Consider the following 21,532-nt stretch of genomic DNA (forward strand, 5'->3'; position numbering starts at 1 on the left):
TCCCACATTTTGAGTTCCCTTCAAGTATTTAAGAATACGTTTAGCAGCAGTAAAATGAGATAGTTTAGGATTATCCTGAAATCTTCCACAGACACCAACAATAAATTGGATATCTGGTCTACTAACAGTCACATATAGCAAGGATCCGATAAGTCCTCTATAGGCTGTTACACCTACACTTTGGCCACCTTCATATTTATCCAATTTACTAGAGGAGCTCATTGGAGTAGCTGCGGCAGAGCAACTCTCCATTCCAAACTTCTTTAGCAGTTCTTTTGTATACTTGCCTTGATTGATGAAGGTTCCTTTTTCCAACTGACGGACTTGAAGCCCAAGGAAGAACGTTAATTCTCCCATCATGCTCATTTCAAATCTGTCCTGCATCAGCCTTCTTGTTGTCACCAAAAGTAATCTTAGGTTCAGAGCACTCTGCTATATCAGTAAGAAACCGTCTTTTTCCTTCCATATGTTTGGAACAACCGCTATCAAGATACCATATAGATTCCTTCAGCCCATCGTTCATTCGTACATACACAAAAGAATATTTACAATCTTTTGGTACCCACTTTTAATTGGGTCCTCGGTCAATCAGTCCCTTAAGAATCCATATTTGAGTTATTCTGATGGATTTCCCATTTTGTGTTGTGATTAATGCGTATGATTTTGACATAGCAGATGCCTTCCTTCTAGCCACTGATCCCTTAGCTTTTGAAGAAGACTTTCGTTTAAAAATCCTTGACTTTGAGTCAGTTTTTAGATTTCCAGACTTGCTGGCTGCTTCTAACTTATTTTTCAGCTAGTTAATAGTTGGCAGAATGTAAGTTATTTCGTTTTTGAAAGCTATTTCTTCGTGAATAGGATCATATTCACTATCAGTCACACTCCTTTTAACAAAGCTTATTGGCTTAAGCTTGTTATTTGCTGAATTTGACTTTTTGCAGGACATGTTAGGGTCATTGCTATCACATCCTAGACCGGATCTAGATCTAGCAGGTTTTAACATGCTGATCTGATGTTTGACAGCTTCTCCAGACCTTGTCCATGCACTAACTACATAATTTAGCATTTTGTTTTCAGATGAAAGAGTTTGAATCTCTTCCTTGAGAATCTCATTCTCAGATGAGATCTCTGCTTCTTTATTTTCAAAAATGTTTATTTCAGAAGTTTTATGAGAGGAAGAAATATTTGCCTCATATTTCACTTTCATCTCATAAAATGAGTCTGATAGCTTCTTGTACTCAACGACCATTTCATTTAGTGCAGTAGTTAACTCTTCGTTGGTAAATTCTGGTGTAGAAACATCATTTACATTGGATTGGCCGTCTGCCAACAAGCATGTAACAACTTCAGTCTCATTTTCAGCAGGAGACTCCTCTGAATCGCTGTCAGCCCACTTGGATTTGTTTTCAACACACATGAAAACTTTCTGGTCCTTCTTTGCTTGAGCGTTTCTACCATAGATCTGAGTCATCTTATCCCATATTTCTTTAGCAGAGGAATATGACTTGATTTCGTAGAATACATTCATGTTGATCGATTTATACAGAATGTTCCTTGTCACATTATCCAAGTTGTTGGTCATCTTGTCTTTAGTGGTCCACTCATTTTTTGGCTTCGAAATTTTTATGGGGCCATCAGTAATGACGCTCCACATATCACAATCAAGAGCAGCCAAATGAGCTTGCATTCTCATAATCCAATATTCATAGTTTCTCTTGACAAAATAGGGATCTCGTTGATGATAGACATGATTCGGGTTCTTTAAGATTGAGAATAGAAAAGTAGAGCTCTGATACCAATTGATAGGATCGACTTAATCAATAGAGGCGGGGTAAGGCTATTGATGAAGGCTTAGGAAAAACGGTTTGATAGAAATCTTGTTAAGGATTTAAATCACTTTTTATTCTATGCAAACCCTTGTAAACACTTGAAACAGAATCAAGCGCGGAAATGTTTACTTAGGTTTGAAGTTGGGAACCAAGAATGAAAAGATGACAGAAAGGAACAACACAACAGTTTGTTTATGGATGTTTGGAGCAAACTCTCCTACGTCACCCATTCTTCCAACCACCAAAAGGATTAACTATAATATGTTTTGAATCAAATACATTTTGCACGAATAACTCACTGTTGAATAGAACAGACTCTATTCAACTTACAATATGATGAAGAATATCACTCAGCTAAAACGATGCTCTGATTCTAACTCTCTCTTGATTAACACACAGTAAAGCAAAAAAGCAGCTAATAGTATAATTTGAGTATCAATAGATCGATTAATTGTCTGGCGGTTCGTCCGTTGTCCTTGAGATTCTTTAAATAAGGAACATGTACTAACAGTCGAATCTTCATAATGACACGTGGAGAGCTTCGATTGGAATGCATCCATAGTACACAACAGACTCTGAATACAAGGATCGTGGCCGTACACAACTGATAGTGCACTGAATATTCTTCAGAGATGTACCTGCAAGACATGTAGTGTGAAGGATATTCGCTTACGTGGCATTGGTTGATCGGTTGCAGCTGGCTGTCGTACTGATCTTCACTAGAAAGTGGAGCAAGAGTAGCGTACAACTAGAGCACGTGGGTAGGCGGGTGCTAGCTTCAAGCAATTGCTTAAGCATGACATTAGACGTATTTCAATTAGACGACCTTGTCTAATGAAATCAGACGTCCCCGTCTAATAACAGGATCCATTAGACCACCTGGTCTAATGGGATTAGACTTCACGTCTAATTACAGTTCACTTCAGACTAATCTGAAGGAGTTAAACTGCACGTCTAACTTTCACTAGTTAGACTGCACGTCTAACTTTCACAATCCATTAGACTCCACGTCTAATTACATTTCCCTTCAGATTAGTCTGAAGGAGTTAGACTGCACGTCTAACTTTATCTTTCCATTAGACTCCGCGTCTAATTATATTTCCCTTCAGACTAGTCTGAAGGAGTTAGATTGTACGTCTAACTTTCTCTTTCCATTAGACTCCACGTCTAATTCAACTAGTTAGACTGTACGTCTAACTCCGTTAGTTAGACTGCACGTCTAACTCCGTGTGTTAGACTGCACGTCTAACTCCGCTAGTTAGACTACACGTCTAACTCCGTGTGTTAGACTTCACGTCTAACTCCGTGTGTTAGACTGCACGTCTAACTCTGTGTGTTTAATGCCAAATCGGTTTAATGAACCTCATTAAGACCACGTCTAATAAAGTCTAATTTTGATACACATACACCAAAGACAATTAGACGCGTAGATTAAGTTTTATATCCATTCATCATCAAAATTCCAATAGTAAAACTATTTTGACACTTAGTCAAAATAATTTGACCCAACAGTAGTAATGATCAACTTCACACTTCATAAAGTTGTTACTTTTTCATTAAGCTATCAAATTTCTTGTACCATTGACTTGTAACCTATTTCAAACCATACAGACTTTTCTGAAGCTTTCACACAAAATCATATTTTCCTTTCACTTCAAAGCCTTGTGGTTGTCACATGTAAATCTTTTCATCCAAATCACTGTGAAGAAAAAGTGGTTTTGACATCCATTTATTGAAGATGAAGGTATTTTTTCACAACCAAACTCAAAATAGTTTTGATTGTCATCAATTTGACCACTGGAGAAAAGATCTCATTGTAGTCAAAACTTTCCTTCTATTGAAATCCTTTCACAACCAATCTTGCATTGTAACTCATAATTTTATCATCTTATCCTAAATATCCATTTTTTGTGATAGTGTTTTTTTTAATTTAGAATCACCATATAATTTCCCAACACAATCTTTGTAAAGAACATGTTCATTGAAAATGACGGTTCTACTACGAATAATCTCCCGATTTTGATTATTCCAGAAATGATAACCAACTCGGTATCACCATAACTAATGATCAAATACTTCTTAGACTTTGGATAAAGCTTGTTTCTATCACATTCATTAATATGCACATATGTTAAACAACCAAATATTTTCAAATAAGAAAGTTTTACCTTTTTATTGCTCTAGACTTCTTTTGAAATTCCGAATTCAAGAGAAATAGAGGGTCCTTATTTATCAAATAGATAGTAGTGTTGATAGTTTCTACCCAGAAGATTTTAGGCAACTCAACATGCAATCTCATGCTTTTAACATGATCGTTCAATGTCTGATTCATCCGTTTAACTACTCCATTATCTTAAGGCGTTCGAGAAATAGTCTTCAGCATACCGATCTCATTTACAACAAAATACTCTCTGAAATTTAAATTGATATACTCATCTCCGTTGTGTTATCTCGAACACTTAACCTTCTGATTTGTTTCATTTTCAACCAAAGCCTTCCACTTTTGAAAAACAACAAATAATTCAGACTTGTGCTTCATAAAGCAGACTCATACCTTTCTTGTTAAATCATCTATTAACGTCACATAGTATTACGATTTGCCAATAAAAGAAACATGCATAGGTCCCCAAACATTAGTGTGTACAAACTCTATAATTTATTTCTTGAGTTACTTTCCAATTTTTAAACAATTCACACGTTTCTGTTTTTCAAGAATGTAGTTTTCACATAATTGATCTTCCATAGACTTCTGTTCTAGAATCTAACCATTCTTCAAAAGATTTTTCATCCATCTTTTTTTGCTCATATGGCGTAACCTACAATGTCATAACTCACTATTCTTTGAGTGATCAACAACAAAATGTGTCTCTACATGTTGAAGTCATGTATAAACTTCCATTTTTATGACCTCAAACAACAACTATTTCTCCTTTAGTCACCTTCAACGCACTATTTCCACAATTGAAACTATGACATTCGTCATCAAAGTTGTGTAAAAGAAATCGGTTAGCGCATTAAACTTGAATTGTATCTCAACTTATTAATCTTCCAAACATAACTGTTTGTCATCTTCAATTTGATGTCTCCCGTGCCAACTAGTGGCTCACCATCTGTGAGATATACTTCACATAGTTTTTAGCCACATAATTTTCCATTTATTCTTTGAGTAGTGGTGTGGAAAGACGATCTAGAGTCCAAAACCCATAAATTTATCGGGTTATCAACTGACAGAAGCAATGCATCATTGATAATTTCTATACTCCTATGGGGGATAATAAATTGAAGATAACAACCGATTCTTTTTGGAAGATTAATAGGTGAGACACATTCCAGCTCTAATGCATAATTTAATTTCTAGTTCCTGGCTTGATGTTGAATGTCACAATTTCAATTGTGAAAATGGTGTGTGTAAGGTGACTAAACTAAAGGAGCAATAGTTGTTGCTCGAGATCACAAAACTGAAACGTTATACATTAATTTAATAGGTAGAGATACAATTACTGATGTTGTTAATGACTAAAAGAACAATGAGTTATGACATTACAGGCTAGGCCATTTGAGCAAAAAAATGATATAAATTCTTTGAAAATGGTCAGATTCCAGAGAGAAACTTTTTGAGCATTAGTTATCCAAAAAATACATTATTGGTAAACAAAAATGTGTGAGTTTTTTAAATATTGGGAATGAGCTCAAGAAAGAAATGCTAGAGTTGGTACACATCGATGTATGGAGACTTGTACATATTTCTTCTATTGACGGATCACACTACTATGTGATGTTTATAGATGATTCGATAAAAATATTAGTTAATATATGAAGAACAAATATGATGTATTTGTTATGTTTAAGGAGTGGAAGAATTTGGTTGAAGATGAAACAAATTAAAAAAATAAATGCTTAAGATCTGACAATTGAGGTAAGTATATCAATTTAGATTTCAAAGAGTATTATGATGTAAATGAGATAAATATGGTGAAACTATTCCCTGAACGCCTCTAAAGAATGTAATAGGTGAGTGGATGAATCGAACATTGAACGAGTATGCTAAAAGCATGAGATTTCACAATGGGCTACCTAAAACCTTCTAGGCAGAAACTATCAATATTGTTGCCTACTTGATAAAAAGAGGACCTCTGTTCCTCTTGAATTCAGATTTTCATAAGAAATTTGGACTAATAAAAATATAAATCTTTCTTATTTAAAAGTGTTTGGTTGTTTATCATATGTGTATATTAATGAATGTGAAATAAACAAGTTTGATCCAAAGTCTAATAAATGTTTTTCATTGGTTATGGTAACATCGAGTTTGATTATCATTTCTGGGATAATCAAAATCAAAAGATCATCCGTAGAAAAACTGTCATCTTTAATGAATAAGTTCTTTACAAAGATTGTGTTCGAAAGAAATCAGATGTTGATTCCAAATTGGAAGAGACTAGTACGGACGATTTAAGTGAATTTTCAGTTGAATATATATACCAATTATAAAAAAAACACCAGTGTGTTGTTGTAGATAAAATCTTTGAGAACGTGGCCCTAGAGACAAATCAACAAACACTAGTTATATAGTTGAGAAGACCGTAAAGAAATCAAAAACCAATTGAGAGGTGGTCCCCATCTTTGAATTATATCTTGTGGATAGATATAGGGAACCTAAATGTAACGAAGAAACAATACAATTAGATGAATCGATTAAGTGGGAGTCTGCAATGAAAGATGAGATGAACTCTCTAATGTTAAATCAGACTTGACAGTTCACCAAGTGACCAAAGGGAAATAAATTACTTCACAACAAATAAATCTTTAGGATACGAGGAACGTTATAAAAGTATGAGGTATAAGGCAATATGATTTTAAAATAATTTAGTAGAAGGGAGGTATTAAATACAACGAGATCTTCTCTCTAGTGGTCAAATTGATGACGATTAAAACTATTTTGAATTTGATAGTGAAAAAAGACCTTCATCTTCAATAGATGCATGTTAAAACTATTTTCTTCACAGTGATTTGGATGAAGAGATTACATGCGACTACCATAAGATTTTGAAATAAAAGGAAATATTAAAGTTGTGTGTAAGTTTTAGAAGAGTATTTATGGTTTGAAATAGGTTCCAAGACAATGGTATACAAAATTCAACAGCTTCATGAAAAGTAACAATTTTATGAGGTGTGAAGTTGATCAATGCTGCTATATTAAGAGATTTGATAAATCGTACATTATTCTACTCCTCTACGTTGATGGCATGTTCATTGCTGGAGCAATCTTGAATGAGATTAACAAGCTAAAGAAAGATTTGTCTGAGAGGTTTATAATGAAAGATTTGAGTGCTGCAAAACAAATAAATGGGATTAGGATCTTCAAAGATAAAGTGGTTCTCAAACTTTCATTAGAAGAATATGTCAAGAAAGGTCTCATCAAGTTCAACTTGTACGATGCAAAAACTAGTTACTACCCCCTTAGCTAGTCACTTAGACTATCCAAAGATTAGTTGCCTTCAAAATAAAATTAAAAATATTATATGATCACTACTTCGTATGCCTCTGCCATATTGATTATATTATGTACGCGGTGATTTGCACATGACCAGACATTGAAAATGTAGTGAGAGTTGTTAGAAAATTTATGAGCAGTTCAGGTAGAAAACATTGAGAAGTAGTAATGTGAATACTACCATACTTAAAAAGGAAGTACGAGTCTCGCTTTATGTTTTCAAATGTCTAACATGAGCTTGGAAGAATATGTTGATGCTGATAATGGTGGTGATGTTGATAGTATGAAGATCACAACAAAGTAAATATATACTCTAAGAGGTACTACAATTAGTTTGATTTTAAAATTGTAGAAGATTGTTGATATTTCTAGTTGCTAGGCAGAGTATATTGCTATAATAGAGGCTGTTAAAAAGATGATGTGGCTGCAACCCTTTTTGCGAGAATTGGGTAAAAACTACGAGATAAATATTTTGTGATGCGACAATTAGAGTGACATTCATTTGTCAAAGAATCCGGTTTATCATGGAAGGAAGAAGCATATACATGTTCGTTATCATTTCATATGATCAGCTTTAGAAGATGAACTATTAGCTATTGAGAAGATTCTCAGGAGTGAAAATCCAGCTGATATGCTGACGAAAGCTTTGACAAACAAGAAATTGAAGTTGCGTGCAACTTCAGTTGACCTACTTTGTTAAGATACCGGATGGAGAGTCGTTACCGACTGAGAGAAGATGAAGTTAATTTCAAAGTGGGAGATTATTGATTTGTGAAACCTACACAATAAACTCTACATAAATTACTTAGAGTTTATGTTACTGTTAAGAGCTTTAAATAAAAAAACAGAGTTCTAGAGATATAAAATGTGAGACAAAACTCTGTATTCTTTTTTTTTTCTTCATAATTCTTTTGAGTGAACCACTATAAATTTGTGTCTTCGAGTGTTCTTATTTTTTTAGATCGTTTCAAGCATGTCAGATTTGGGGAATCAAAATTTTAACAAAAGCTACATCAACTTATAATTTGTTTTTATAATTTTAAAAGTTAGTATGATTTCTCACTGTCTTAAAACCCTACTTGTATTTAATGTGTTTTTACTGTGAATCAAATATGCGACCTTTTAATCTCTTTAACACGATTTTTGCCACTTGAACTACTCTTATGGGCTGACTTAAAACTAACAATTACATCCGAAAATATGGATAACAACATAACTATTAAATATTTTGTTTTTCTAAATTAATTTGTTTGTGTTGTGTTTTGTTTTACTAATTATAAACTTAAAAAAATGATTGAATCATTTCAATAATCCACTCATTTTGTAAAAGTCTCCCAAAATAAAATGATGCATAAATGATTGATTCGAAATAAGTTATATTGATCAATACTAAGTTAATGATTATATCAAACAAAAAGAAAGAAAAATTAATAAAAAAATGAAAATGAAGCAAGAAACATAAAGAACCAAAAATAAAAACAACACTCTTAAGGTGCACAAGTATCTAAAACTATATAAAGGTTAATCATAGTAACAGAGGGGATCCTTTGTTATTAAAGGTTCTTGTGCCTTAGAGCAACTGCATCAATTACTCTAAATATGAGTATCTAAAATACATTAAAACAACATAAACTTACTTTAGCATTTCAAATTTTAACTGGTCAATACATCATCTACTCTAAATTGTACAATTCTATCCTACAAAATTATAAAATATTCATTCCTTTTAAAATCTATTATTATAATAAGAGAGAAATAGGAAAGAGAAATAATGATAGAGAAGAGAGAGGAGAGATAAAGAATTATTAAAAAATTATAGAAGAGAGAGGAGAGAGAAAGAATTATTAAAAAATTATAGAATTTGTATTTGGTATGCTAAATTTAAAATAGGAGAGTCAAAATTTTAGAATTTTCTATTTTAGAATTAATGTTTAGATTAACTAATGTACGGTCTTTTTTGAAATTTTTTTTTTTAAAATCTAATATAGCATAGATGGTTATGTTTAGAGTAACTGATACACTTGCTCTTATCATGTGGAAAGGTAAAAATGTAATATATATTTTTTTCGATCATTATCTTCTCCATGAGAGGCATACGAGACACATGAGCCATTTGGTAACAGGGATCCCAAACAATTATCAAGGTAATGATCCACTTTAAATCTGAACATTTTGAATGGAATCATTTCGGTTTATATTCCTTTTTTTTGTATATATAATTGAGTGTGCTTAGAATTTTTTACATTAATAATTACCCACTAGTTTGGCTCACTTTTATATTAACAATAACATAAAAAAAAAGACACATTTTTGCATCTTTTCCATCATAATTTCTGAAATAAATAATCAAAATAGTACACATGTCTCTCTCACACACTGACACACATACTCTTTCTCTTTGTTTTGGTGCTTTTGGGTTCATGTGATTCATGTCTTGATTAATATACGATATTTTCATTCGTAGCATAAAGTGGCTTTTGAATTGCTGTCATCGAATACCATGCATACAATTATTGGTATAATTCATGTTCCAATGTAAATATATATATATGATCTTGATCATGCTTTTATAAGTATGACTAAAGAACATCCAACGGCTTGGGTTGTTCTGGTTTATGTGTTCACTCAAGGATAATGTCTCCCTTCATATAATTGAGAGGAAGTGCTTTAAGGGGCCTTCATGTTTGGATTAATAAAATGAAAAGTAAACTGGGGCTAATTATGTGGGGACCTAATTGAGTGGTCAAAAAGGTTTTTTTGTGGCTAAAGAAAAAGTGATTTTCAAATTTGGGTGATTTTTTTGGTAGATCATCTCGATAGAAAGGAATAGAAGAATGGTCTACAATATTTTTTCACTAGACTTGCATTGTTCTTAGCTTATCTTCATCGCCTTGTTTTGTGATAGAAGCCCCTTTAACCTTCTATTTTGTTGAACAATACTTTTTTCTTTTACTAAATGGGACTCTCTTTTTTTGATAAAATTATACTACTGCGACATTGTGTCATAACACGCAACAAAACCAAGTCGACATTAAATTTTTGGAAAAAATATAACATTTTTCATTGGTCCATTTAAACACGAAAATGACAATCTAATGGTGAAAACATATCTACAAATATATATTACATTACAAGAGCATTAGTTATCCAAAAAATACATTATTGGAAAATAAAAATGTGTGAGTTTTTTAAATATTGGGAATGAGCTCAAGGAAAAAATGCTAGAGTTGGTACACACTGATGTATGAAGACTTGTACATGTTTCTTCTATTGACGGATCACACTACTATGTGATGTTTATAGATGACTCGATAAAAATATTAGTTAATATATGAAGAACAAATATGATGTATTTGTTATGTTTAAGGAGTGGAAGAATTTGGTTGAAGATGAAACAAATTAAAAAATGAAATGCTTAAGATCTGACAATTGAGGTGAGTATATCAATTTAGATTTCAAAGAGTATTATGATGTAAATGAGATAAATATGGTGAAACTACTCCCTAAACGCCTCTAAAGAATGTAATAGGTGAGTGGATGAATCGAACATTGAACGAGTATGCTAAAAGCATGAGATTTCACAATGGGCTACCTAAAACCTTATAGGCAAAACTATCAATACTGATGCCTACTTGATAAAAAGAGGACCTCTGTTCCTCTTGAATTCATATTTTCAGAAGAAATTTGGACTAATAAAAAGATAAATATTTCTTATTTAAAAGTGTTTGGTTGTTTATTATATGTGTATATTAATGAATGTGAAATAAACAAGTTTGATCCAAAGTCTAATAAATGTTTTTCATTGGTTATGATAACATCGAGTTTGATTATCGTTTCTGGGATAATCAAAATCAAAAGATCATCCGTAGAAAAACTGTCATCTTCAATGAATAAGTTCTTTACAAAGATTATGTTCGGAAGAAATCAAATGTTGATTCCAAATTGGAAGAGACTAGTACGGGCGATTTAAGTGAATTTTCAGTTGAATATATATACCAATTATAAAAAAACACCAGTATGTTGTTCTAGATAAAATCGTTGAGAACGTGGCCCTAAAGACAAATCAACAAACACTAGTTATATAGTTGAGAAGATCGTAAAGAAATCAAAAACCAGTTGAGAGGTGGTCCCCATCCTTAAATTATATCTTGTTGATAGATATAGGGAACCTGAATGTAACGAGGAAACAATACAATTAGATGAATCGATTAAGTGGGAGTCTGCGATGAAAGATGAGATGAACTCTCTAATGTTAAATCAGACTTGGCAGTTCACCAAGCGAACAAAGGAAAATAAATTACTTCACAACAAATAAATCTTTAGGATACGAAGAACGTGATAAAAGTATGAGGTATAAGGAAATATATGATTTTAAAATAATTTAGTAGAAAGGATGTATTAAATACAACGAGATCTTCTCTCTAGTGGTCAAATTGATCACGATTAAAACTATTTTGAATTTGATAGTGCAAAAAGACCTTCATCTTCAAAAGATGCATGTTAAAACTATTTTTTTCACGATGATTTGGATGAAGAGATTATATGCGACAACCATAAGATTTTGAAATAAAAGGAAATATTAAAATTGTGTGTAAGTTTTAGAAGATTCTTTATGGTTTGAAATAGGTTCCAAGACAATGGTATAAAAAATTCAACAGCTTCATGAAAAGTAACAATTTTATGAGGTGTGAAGTTGATCAATGCTGCTATATTAAGAGATTTGATAAATTGTACATTATTCTACTCCTCTACGTTGATGGCATGTTCATTACTGGAGCAATCTTGTATGAGATTAACAAGCTAAAGAAAGATTTGTTTGAGAGGTTTACAATGAAAGATTTGGGTGCTGCAAAACAAATCATTGAGATTAGGATCTTCAAAGATAAAGAGGTTCTCAAACTTTCATAAGAAGAATATGTCAAGAAAGGTCTCATCAAGTTCAACTTGTACGATGCAAAAACTAGTTACTACCCCCTTAGCTAGTCACTTAGACTATCCAAAGATTAGTTGCCTTCAAAATAAAATTAAAAAAATTATATGACCACTACTTCGTATGCCTCTGCCATATTGATTATATTATGTACGCAATGATTTGCACATGACCAGGCATTACAAATGTAGTGAGAGTTGTTAGCAAATTTATGAGCAGTTCAGGTAGACAACATTGAGAAGTAGTAATGTGAATACTACAATACTTAAAGGAAGTACGAGTCTCGCTTTATGTTTTCAAATGTCTAACATGAGCTTGGAAGGATATGTTGATGCTGATAATGGTGGTGATGTTGATAGTATGAAGATCACAACAAAGTAAATATATACTCTAAGAGGTACTACGATTAGTTCGATTTTAAAATTGTAGAAGATTGTTGATATTTCTAGTTGCTAGGCAGAGTATATTGCAATGATAGAGGCTGTTAAAAAGATGATGTGGTTGCAACCCTTTTTGCGAGAATTGGGTCAAAACTACGAGATAAATATTTTGTGATGCGATAGTTAGAGTGACATTCATTTGTCAAAGAATCCAGTTTATCATGGAAGGAAGAAGCATATACATGTTCGTTATCATTTCATCTGATCAGCTTTAAAAGATGAACTGTTAGCTATTGAGAAGATTCTCAGGAATGAAAATCCAACTGATATGCCGACGAAAGCTTTGAAAAACAAGAAATTGAAGTTGCGTGCAACTTCAGTTGACCTACTTTGTTAAAATACCGGATGGAGAGTCGTTACCGACTGAGAGAAGATGAAGTTAATCTTAAAGTGAGAGATTATTGAGTTGTGAAACCTACACAATAAACTCTACATAAATTACTTAGAGTTTATGTTACTGTTAAGAGTTTTAAATAAAAAAACAAAGTTCTAAAGATATAAAATGTGATACAAAACTCTGTATTCCTTTTTTTTATAGTGAAATCAGGTGGTAGCTAAAGTGGGCGTAACTCTTTTGAGTGAACCACTATAAATTTGTGTTTTCGTGTGTTCTTATTTTTTTTAGATCGTTCAAGCATGTCAGATTTGGAGAATCAAAATTTTAACAAAAACTAAGGACATCAACTTATAATTTGTTTTTATAATTTTAAAAGTTAGTATGATTTCTCACTGTCTTAAAACCCTACTTGCATTTAATGTGTTTTTACTATGAATCAAATATGCGATCTTTTAATCTCTTTGACACGATTTTTGCCACTTGAACTACTCTTATGGGCTGACATAAAACTAGGGATGGCAACGGGTACCCTACCCGACGGGTAGTGAAGTACCTATCCCCGAACCCGATTTTCATTTCACTACCCGATCCCGACCCTGAACCCGACGGGTATCTTTACTTCTATACCCATCCCCGATTCGTCGAGTATCCGATCTCCGACGGGTACCCCATTACCCGATTAAATTACTTATAAAATTATAAAGTTTGAAAAAAAAGAAACACAACTTTAATAAATAATTTTAACATTAGTAATATCAAAATATTAAAAATAAAAAAATAAAACCATTACTTACCTACCTCATAATTTTAGTAAATCTTGAAGAAGATAAACTAGAGTGGAAAAAAAAGTAGAATGGACATTAAAAAAAACTAGAGATTGAATATGAATAATTATGAGAGAGAGTAATATTTTGTTATTAAAATAAAAATTGAAGTTATATAGAGAAATATTGTTTTGGGAATATAAAATAATTAAAGTTGGAGTGTAGTGTATTTATGACTATGGTTGGAGTGAAGTGTGGATAAGATCAAATTAAATGATGCATATTTATGATACATTTGCAATGATCATAAAAATCACACTCCCCAAACAATAATATTAATATAACCGGGTATCGGGTATCGGGTTTGGGTTTAGCACACTCCCCATCCCCGACCCCGTACCCGACCGGGTACCTTCTCCCTCTCCCCATGCCTGACCCCGACCCCGAACCCGATTTAAAATACCCGAACCCGACTATCGTGTACCCACGGGTATCGGGCATACGGGTATCCATTGCCATCTCTACATAAAACTAACAATTACATCCGAAAATATAGATAACAACATAACTATTAAATATTTTGTTTTTAATTTGTTTGTGTTATGTTTTATTTTACTAATTATAAACTTAAAAAAATGATTGAATCATTTCAATAATCCACTCATTTTGCGAAAGTCCCCAAAAATAAAATGATGCATAAATGATTGGTTCGAAATAAGTTATATTGATCAATACTAAGTTAATGATTATATCAAACAAAAAGAAAGAAACATTAATAAAAAAATGAAAATGAAGCAAGAAACATAAAAGAAGAAACATAAAGAACCAAAAATAAAAACAACAATCTTAAGGTGCACAAGTATCTAAAACTATACAAAGGTTAATCATAGTAACAGAGGGATCCTCAGTTACTAAAAGGTTCTTGTGCCGTATCACTTGGAAATGTAAAAATGTAATCTCCTCCGTGAGAGGCATATGAGACTAGGGGTGAGCATTGGGTAGATTAATCCGAAATTCAATCCAATCCGAATTCTAAATAGTAATTCAGATTAGATATTTCGGATTGGATTGAGATCGGATTGAGTTCGGACTGAATTAAATCGGATTGGATTAGGATTATCCAAATTATCCAAACTATCTAAATAAAAATATATTTTTTAATATATTTTTCTTTAAATAAAATTTCATTTCAATATAATATATATTTTATTTATCATCACTTTGACAATGTTATTTATTTTTATTTTTATTTTTTTTATAATTATATTTTATATTATTTTTTTAAATTCAAATTTAATAACAATAAAAAAAATCGAATTTTTAAAAATATAAAATAAAATAAAAAAATTTTAGGACAAATTTCAAGTTGATTTATATAAATATTTTTTAGTTTGAATTATATAAACCATTTTCAATCCAATCCGTATCCGATCTGTATTAATTAGTAAAATGGTTTGGATTACGGATTGAATAAATTTAGTTTTGATTTAATACGGATCGGACAAAATGGATCGAATTTACCCATTTGCTCACCCCTATATGAGACACATAAGTCATTTGGTAACAGGGGATCCAAACGATTATCACGTTAGTGATCCACTTTAAATCTGAACATTTTGAATGGAATCATTTCGATTTATAATCCTTTTTTTATATATAATTGAGTGTGCTTAGAATTTTTTTACATTAATAATCACCCACTAGTTTGGCTCACTTTTATATTAACAATAACATAAAAAAAGACACATTTTTGCATCTTTTCCATCATAATTTCTGAAATAAATAATCAAAATAGTAAACATGTCTCTCTCACACACTGACACACATACTCTTTCTCTTTGTTTTGGTGCTTTTGGGTTCATGTGATTCATGTCTTGATTAATATACGATATTTTCATTCGTAGCATAAAGTGGCTTTTGAATTGCTGTCATCGAATACCATGCATACAATTATTGGTATAATTCATGTTCCAATGTAAATATATATATATGATCTTGATCATGCTTTTATAAGTATGACTAAAGAACATCCAACGGCTTGGGTTGTTCTGGTTTATGTGTTCATTCAAGGATAATGTCACCCTTCATATAATTGAGAGGAAGTGCTTTAAGGGGCCTTCATGTTTGGATTAATAAAATGAAAAGTAAACTGGGGCCTAATTATGTGGGGACCTAATTGAGTGGTCAAAAAGGTTTTTTTGTGGCTAAAGAAAAAATGGTTTTCAATTTTGGGTTATTTTTTTTGGTAGATCATCTTGATTGAAAGGAATAGAGGAATGGTCTACAATATTTTTCACTAGACTTGCATTGTTCTTAGCTTATCTTCATCGCCTTGTTTTGTGATAGAAGCCCCTTTAACCTTCTATTTTGTTGAACAATACTTTTTTATTTTACTAAGTGAGACTCTTTTTTGATAAAATTATACTACTGCGACATTGTGTCATAACACGCAACAAAACCACGTCGACATTAATTTTTTGGAAAAAGTATAACATTTTTCATTGGTTCATTTAAACACGAAAATGACAATCAAATGGTGAAAACATATCTACAAAAAATATATTACATTACAAGTTATGACATGAGATGTCAAAATCCTTAAAATTCGAAACAATACATTATCAAATACCAAGAAATAAATGAAATATCAAATAAAGACTAAAAGTTATTTTAATTTTTAATTTTTTTGAATTAAAAAGAACTAACATGGCTAACATTTAATCATGCACCTGCTTCAACATTTGGTTCAATTCAAATGTTTAAAGCATAACTAAAATGGTTATATATGAACCTCAAACCCGATGTAATCGGGGAGATAATAAAACCGGAGAATTATGCGTCGTTTTCTTTGTATGACTGTCTTTCTAGTTCTTTTTCAATGATAGTTAACGGCGCTATGAGTTGTGTACGCTGAAATTTCTTTGTATGATCGTCTTCCTATTTGTTTTTCAATAATAGTTAATAACGCTACGATTTATGTACACTTCTTGTATGTTTTCCTCACTTCTCAAAACGCTTAAAAACATCAAAGGAATGGAAAACAAAAAAAATTCCATCCCACCAAGGGAACATAAAAAATATCAGAATTTAACAAGCATCTCCAGATTTATTGGTTTTTACTTTCTAAAGCTTAAAAATAAAAAATTGGGCCCTGTTTGAATGAAGATAACAATGATTAATCATTTTATCTCTAGCTCATCATCACATATATAAATAAAAGATAGGTCTTGTATTTCATTTCACTCCTTCCAACCTTGTTCTTTTCACTTCCATGGAGAATTTCTACTTGTATCTTGTTCTTCTACTACTACCCTTTCTATTCTTCTTGATCAAGAAGAATTTCTACACCCATTACAATTTACCTCCACACCCTCTAACTCTCCCCATAATCGGCCACATACACCTCATGTATCTAAATCGTCGCCAAATCCGCGAGTCCCCCGAAATCTTTTTCGGTAATCTCTTGTCTAAATACCCCTCCAAGATGGTATTTCTCAAGTTAGGCTCGCAGCCCATTCTGGTAGTGTCATGTCCTTACACCATCAAAAAATGTTTCTCAAGCAATCTCGACCTTGCTTTTGCCGATCGCCCCAAAAATCTGGCCAGCGAATGCCTTTCTTACAATTACAAGGTGGTTTCCTTCGTTTCCAAAAACCAACTTTGGACAGACATTCGCACGTTTACGAAAAATGAACTTTTCTCTGAGAAATGTCTCAGAGGATTCTCTGTTCTTTGTCAGGAGGAAAACATCGATCTTCTCCGTAGCTTGGCTCATTTCACGACCAAGCCGGTTAACTTGAATAGTTGGTTTTATCTATTGGGTTTAAACCACACAAACAGGATGGTTTCAGGTGAACGTTTTGCAAATTATGATGATATTGAAAAGGAGAAGAAGAGACTAGACGAAACAAGGGAGATGTTTCGGCCTAATTTGCCGATTCCTTCTATATGCGATTTCTTTCCAATCTTAAGAGTGTTTCCTTTCATTGAAAAAGGGATCAAGAATGAAATGGAGAAGATTCATGAGAAGAGGAACGAGCACTTGCAGGGAATTATGGATGAATTCCTTAGAAAGAAAGCAATTGCCGATCAATCTTGTAATACCTGCTTCAAAGAAAAGAAGTCGACCTTTATTGAAACTCTGTACCAGAAACAGGAATCAGATGCTAACTTCGATGATGAAATGATCAAGGCTCATTTGCTGGTAATTAAGCTATTACTTTTAGTTAAAAGTATATTCCGTAGCTAAATATTCTATCGACGCATACAAGCGTCGCTAATTTAGCGACGTTTTAAACACTAGAAAGAAATATTCTATCGACGCATACAAGCGTCGCTAATTTAGCGACGTTTTAAACACTAGGAAAGAATAAATTATACAGCAAAAAATTTAGTAATGTTTCGGTATATGCATTTGCAAACTTTCTTTTATTAGTTTTTAAATAGAGAGGTGAACTTTAGTGACGTTTAAGTTACCGTCGGATAAAATAAAATATGCTCAACCAAAGACTTTAGCGACATTTAAAAAACTTTAGTGACGGATTGTTATTTTTGTTCAATGTTGTTGTAGATAATGTTTGTAGCAGGAATAGAAACGTCAGCTTTAACAATGGAACGGGTGATTTTGCTTCTATTAGACCACCCGGAAGTGATGAAAAGGTTGAGAGAAGAAATCGATAATCAAGTGGGGACAGAACGATTTCTAATCGATGAAGATCTTAAAACATTACCCTTTCTGAAAAATATAGTATCGGAAACACTTAGACTTTACCCTCCGGTAAAAGTGATATTGCCTCATCTGGCGACGAACCAATGTAAGGTTGGGGAATTTGATATTCCAGAAGGAACGACCTTGTTGGTTAATGTATGGGCCATGCAAAGGGATCCGAAGGTGTGGGATGAGCCGGAGAAGTTTAAACCGGAGAGGTTTGAAAACTTTGAATCCCTTGAAAAAAATCTAAAGAGGATAAGATACATTCCGTTTGGGGATGGTATAAGAAAGTGTCCCGGAGATAACATGGCACTAGGATGGATTCTTTTGGCTGTGGGATCGCTGGTTCATTGCTTCGACATAGAAAAGGTTGGAATGTTAACAAGGTGCACTCCAAGAACAAATTTAGCTCATCTTTTTTAGAGATTTGAAAAGCGTTTTAGCCGTCCAAGTGTAAAATAAGACAAGAATGGATGGATGAGATCAAATCTATTTCTCTCTATTTTCTCTAGGTTTTATGTACTAATATATGTTGTAGTTTGGTAATTATGGAGGTTGCATGCAATGGCATCTCTAAATAATGTAACATGTGTAATATTGAATGTTGTGAATGGAAAATTTAGAGGGAAATTATGTGGATTAATCTTTGGAGACTATTTTATTTTATTCTTATAAAATTAATTATGCATACATTAATTATGAAAAAATGAGTGTTGTTGGACATGATTAACCAAAATGAAAATTTCTCAATAGCACCAAAATCAAAAGAGCTTGATAGCAATTCATGAAGTATTTCAAGATAGTATTTGTACTTCAAGAATCTAGCCCCATTATTATTTTGGGGAAAGTAAGAAGTGTCGCGATTGAGCATGTTTTACAACCGTTTGCTTCATATTGCTCATAATTATATTTTGTTTACCCACTTAATATTTTGTACTCTTGAGAAAAAAATTGATGGATTTTTCTCAAGCTAATGAGAATTACAATCTTGTAAACCAATTCCCAATGAGTGACACTATCATGAATACTTTGCCTTTCTTTCTTAATATTTGGTTTAACATTTTTTTCATCTTTCTTGCTCTTTATTCATGCTCAATAATGGACATTTTGGCCATTTGAACATGATTAGTCTAGTCAAATTGCTTCCACAAATTTTCTCACTTAAATAAGAGTGTCTCCAACCCAATTGGTCTTCCTATAGAAGAGAGGAAGGTCTCCTCTAATTCTCAATGAGAATGGTTAGACAATAACGACTAATTAAAAGAATTACAGGCTCAAATACCATGGTATCACATAAATAATGGGCAGGATCGGTCCTGGGGTAAGGCAAGTAGTTGCATATGGCCTCCCACTTTTATAGGTACTCTATTTTTTAATATTTAATATTATTATATTATTAATCTTATTTTTTTCTTTAATATTAATTATATATATTATATATATATATATATATATATATATATATATATGAGAAATGATTTATACAACACTTTTATACAACCCCTGTCTGATTTGGCAAGAAAGAGAAAATATATCTTGAAAAAATACGAGAGAAAAAATATCTCTCTCTTGCCAAATCAGGTAAGTACTGTATAAATATGCGGTATGATAGTGCTATATAAATCATTTCTTTCTATATATAACTTTTTATCTTCTTTTTAATATTTTATTTTCGTATTATAATATATTAACTATTTATATATTATTTTATATTATTAAAATTTTTAATTTTTTAAAATTATTTTAAAGACCCAAAATTTAAATTTGTATTGGCCCAAATTGTCAGGAACAGGCTGGTAATGGGCTTTGTATTAATTAAATGTATTCTCATATGCATATGTTGAGAAAAATACCTTTTTATTGCAACACTATTAACTTGTTTGTTGTGAATAATCTGATTTTTGAAAGAAGAAATGATTTAATGATGAAATAGTGAGTTAAATAATTAAAATATTTTATATTTTATAAATCTGAAGTAAATACATATTAATATTTTGATTTGATTTATTATTAATTGTTTAATTAAAATATCAAATAACCCCCAATCAAACAATGCCATATAAACATATTTATATTCATGGTTAATTGTTAGTGGCATTCAAAGTGATTTGGAACCTAGTCGAGAATTTATGGGCCGGAGACCTCATGTCAGATCAAATTCAATTATGATTCAGATAGACTTGAAGGCACCTAAAAAATAACTATTGCAATGAATTGAAAAGGACAAATACAAATTGTTATGTAAATTACTAATAATAACAATTCACTCAGGTAACAAATTCATAATTTGTTACTAAAATAAAAACTATATTATTATTATTATTATTATTATTATTATTATTATTATTATTATTATTATTATTATTATTATGCGATTTGGGTTATTTGAAATACATATATATATGGTTGTCGAGTTGAGAATGAGTCCGGGTTCTCTTTTCTTTTCTAATGAAAAACGAACACTTATAGTGAAAAAAAATTAGTGATGATTTTGATTATGTGATAATTTTTTTTGATAAATAGCTTTAAAAGTTATATATATATATATAAATTAAATAAAAATTTAAATTAAAAAGTATTTAATATTTTAGTTAATTAATTAAGTGACATAATGTATAAGAAAACAAGTAAAATGTGATTTAAGTGGTTTGCGTGATTTAATAACACCAAACATGTAAGTTTTTTAAATTTAAATAAGGTGAAAATTAATAAGATTTATGCGTTGATTTTATAATTTTTTTTATTAGATTTGACAATGATAAGAAACTAACATCTCTGAAAATTTAAAACAAATTATAATTTATATTTCAAAAGAAAAAGTATTTAGTAAATTCAAAAAATATTATTTTAATTATAATGGATAAAACATAAATGGTAACATTTTATCTTCTAAATTTATGTATTATATTTTATTTTTAATAATATATGATTATACTAATTATTATAATTTAGTCATTTGAAATTGAAGTGTTTCATAACATAATATTCAAAAGAAAATCATAGCAAAGAAATTAATTTTATATATGAATA

The 21,532-nt window shown here is 31.5% G+C and overlaps 1 protein-coding gene across 1 annotated transcript; it reads left to right on the forward strand.

Annotated features, from left to right (window-relative positions):
* The first annotated feature begins 17,017 nt into the window (after positions 1 to 17,017).
* On the forward strand, positions 17,018 to 19,139 carry LOC124920014 (cytochrome P450 81C13-like). The gene is made up of 2 exons (XM_047460401.1): positions 17,018 to 17,995; positions 18,362 to 19,139. The coding sequence occupies exons 1-2, from the start codon at positions 17,063 to 17,065 to the stop codon at positions 18,923 to 18,925; spliced, it is 1,497 nt and encodes a 498-aa protein (XP_047316357.1). The 5' UTR covers positions 17,018 to 17,062; the 3' UTR covers positions 18,926 to 19,139.
* The last annotated feature ends 2,393 nt before the right edge of the window (positions 19,140 to 21,532 follow it).

This window comes from Impatiens glandulifera, chromosome 1 (assembly GCF_907164915.1).
Source record: "Impatiens glandulifera chromosome 1, dImpGla2.1, whole genome shotgun sequence".
Lineage (NCBI taxonomy): Eukaryota > Viridiplantae > Streptophyta > Magnoliopsida > Ericales > Balsaminaceae > Impatiens > Impatiens glandulifera.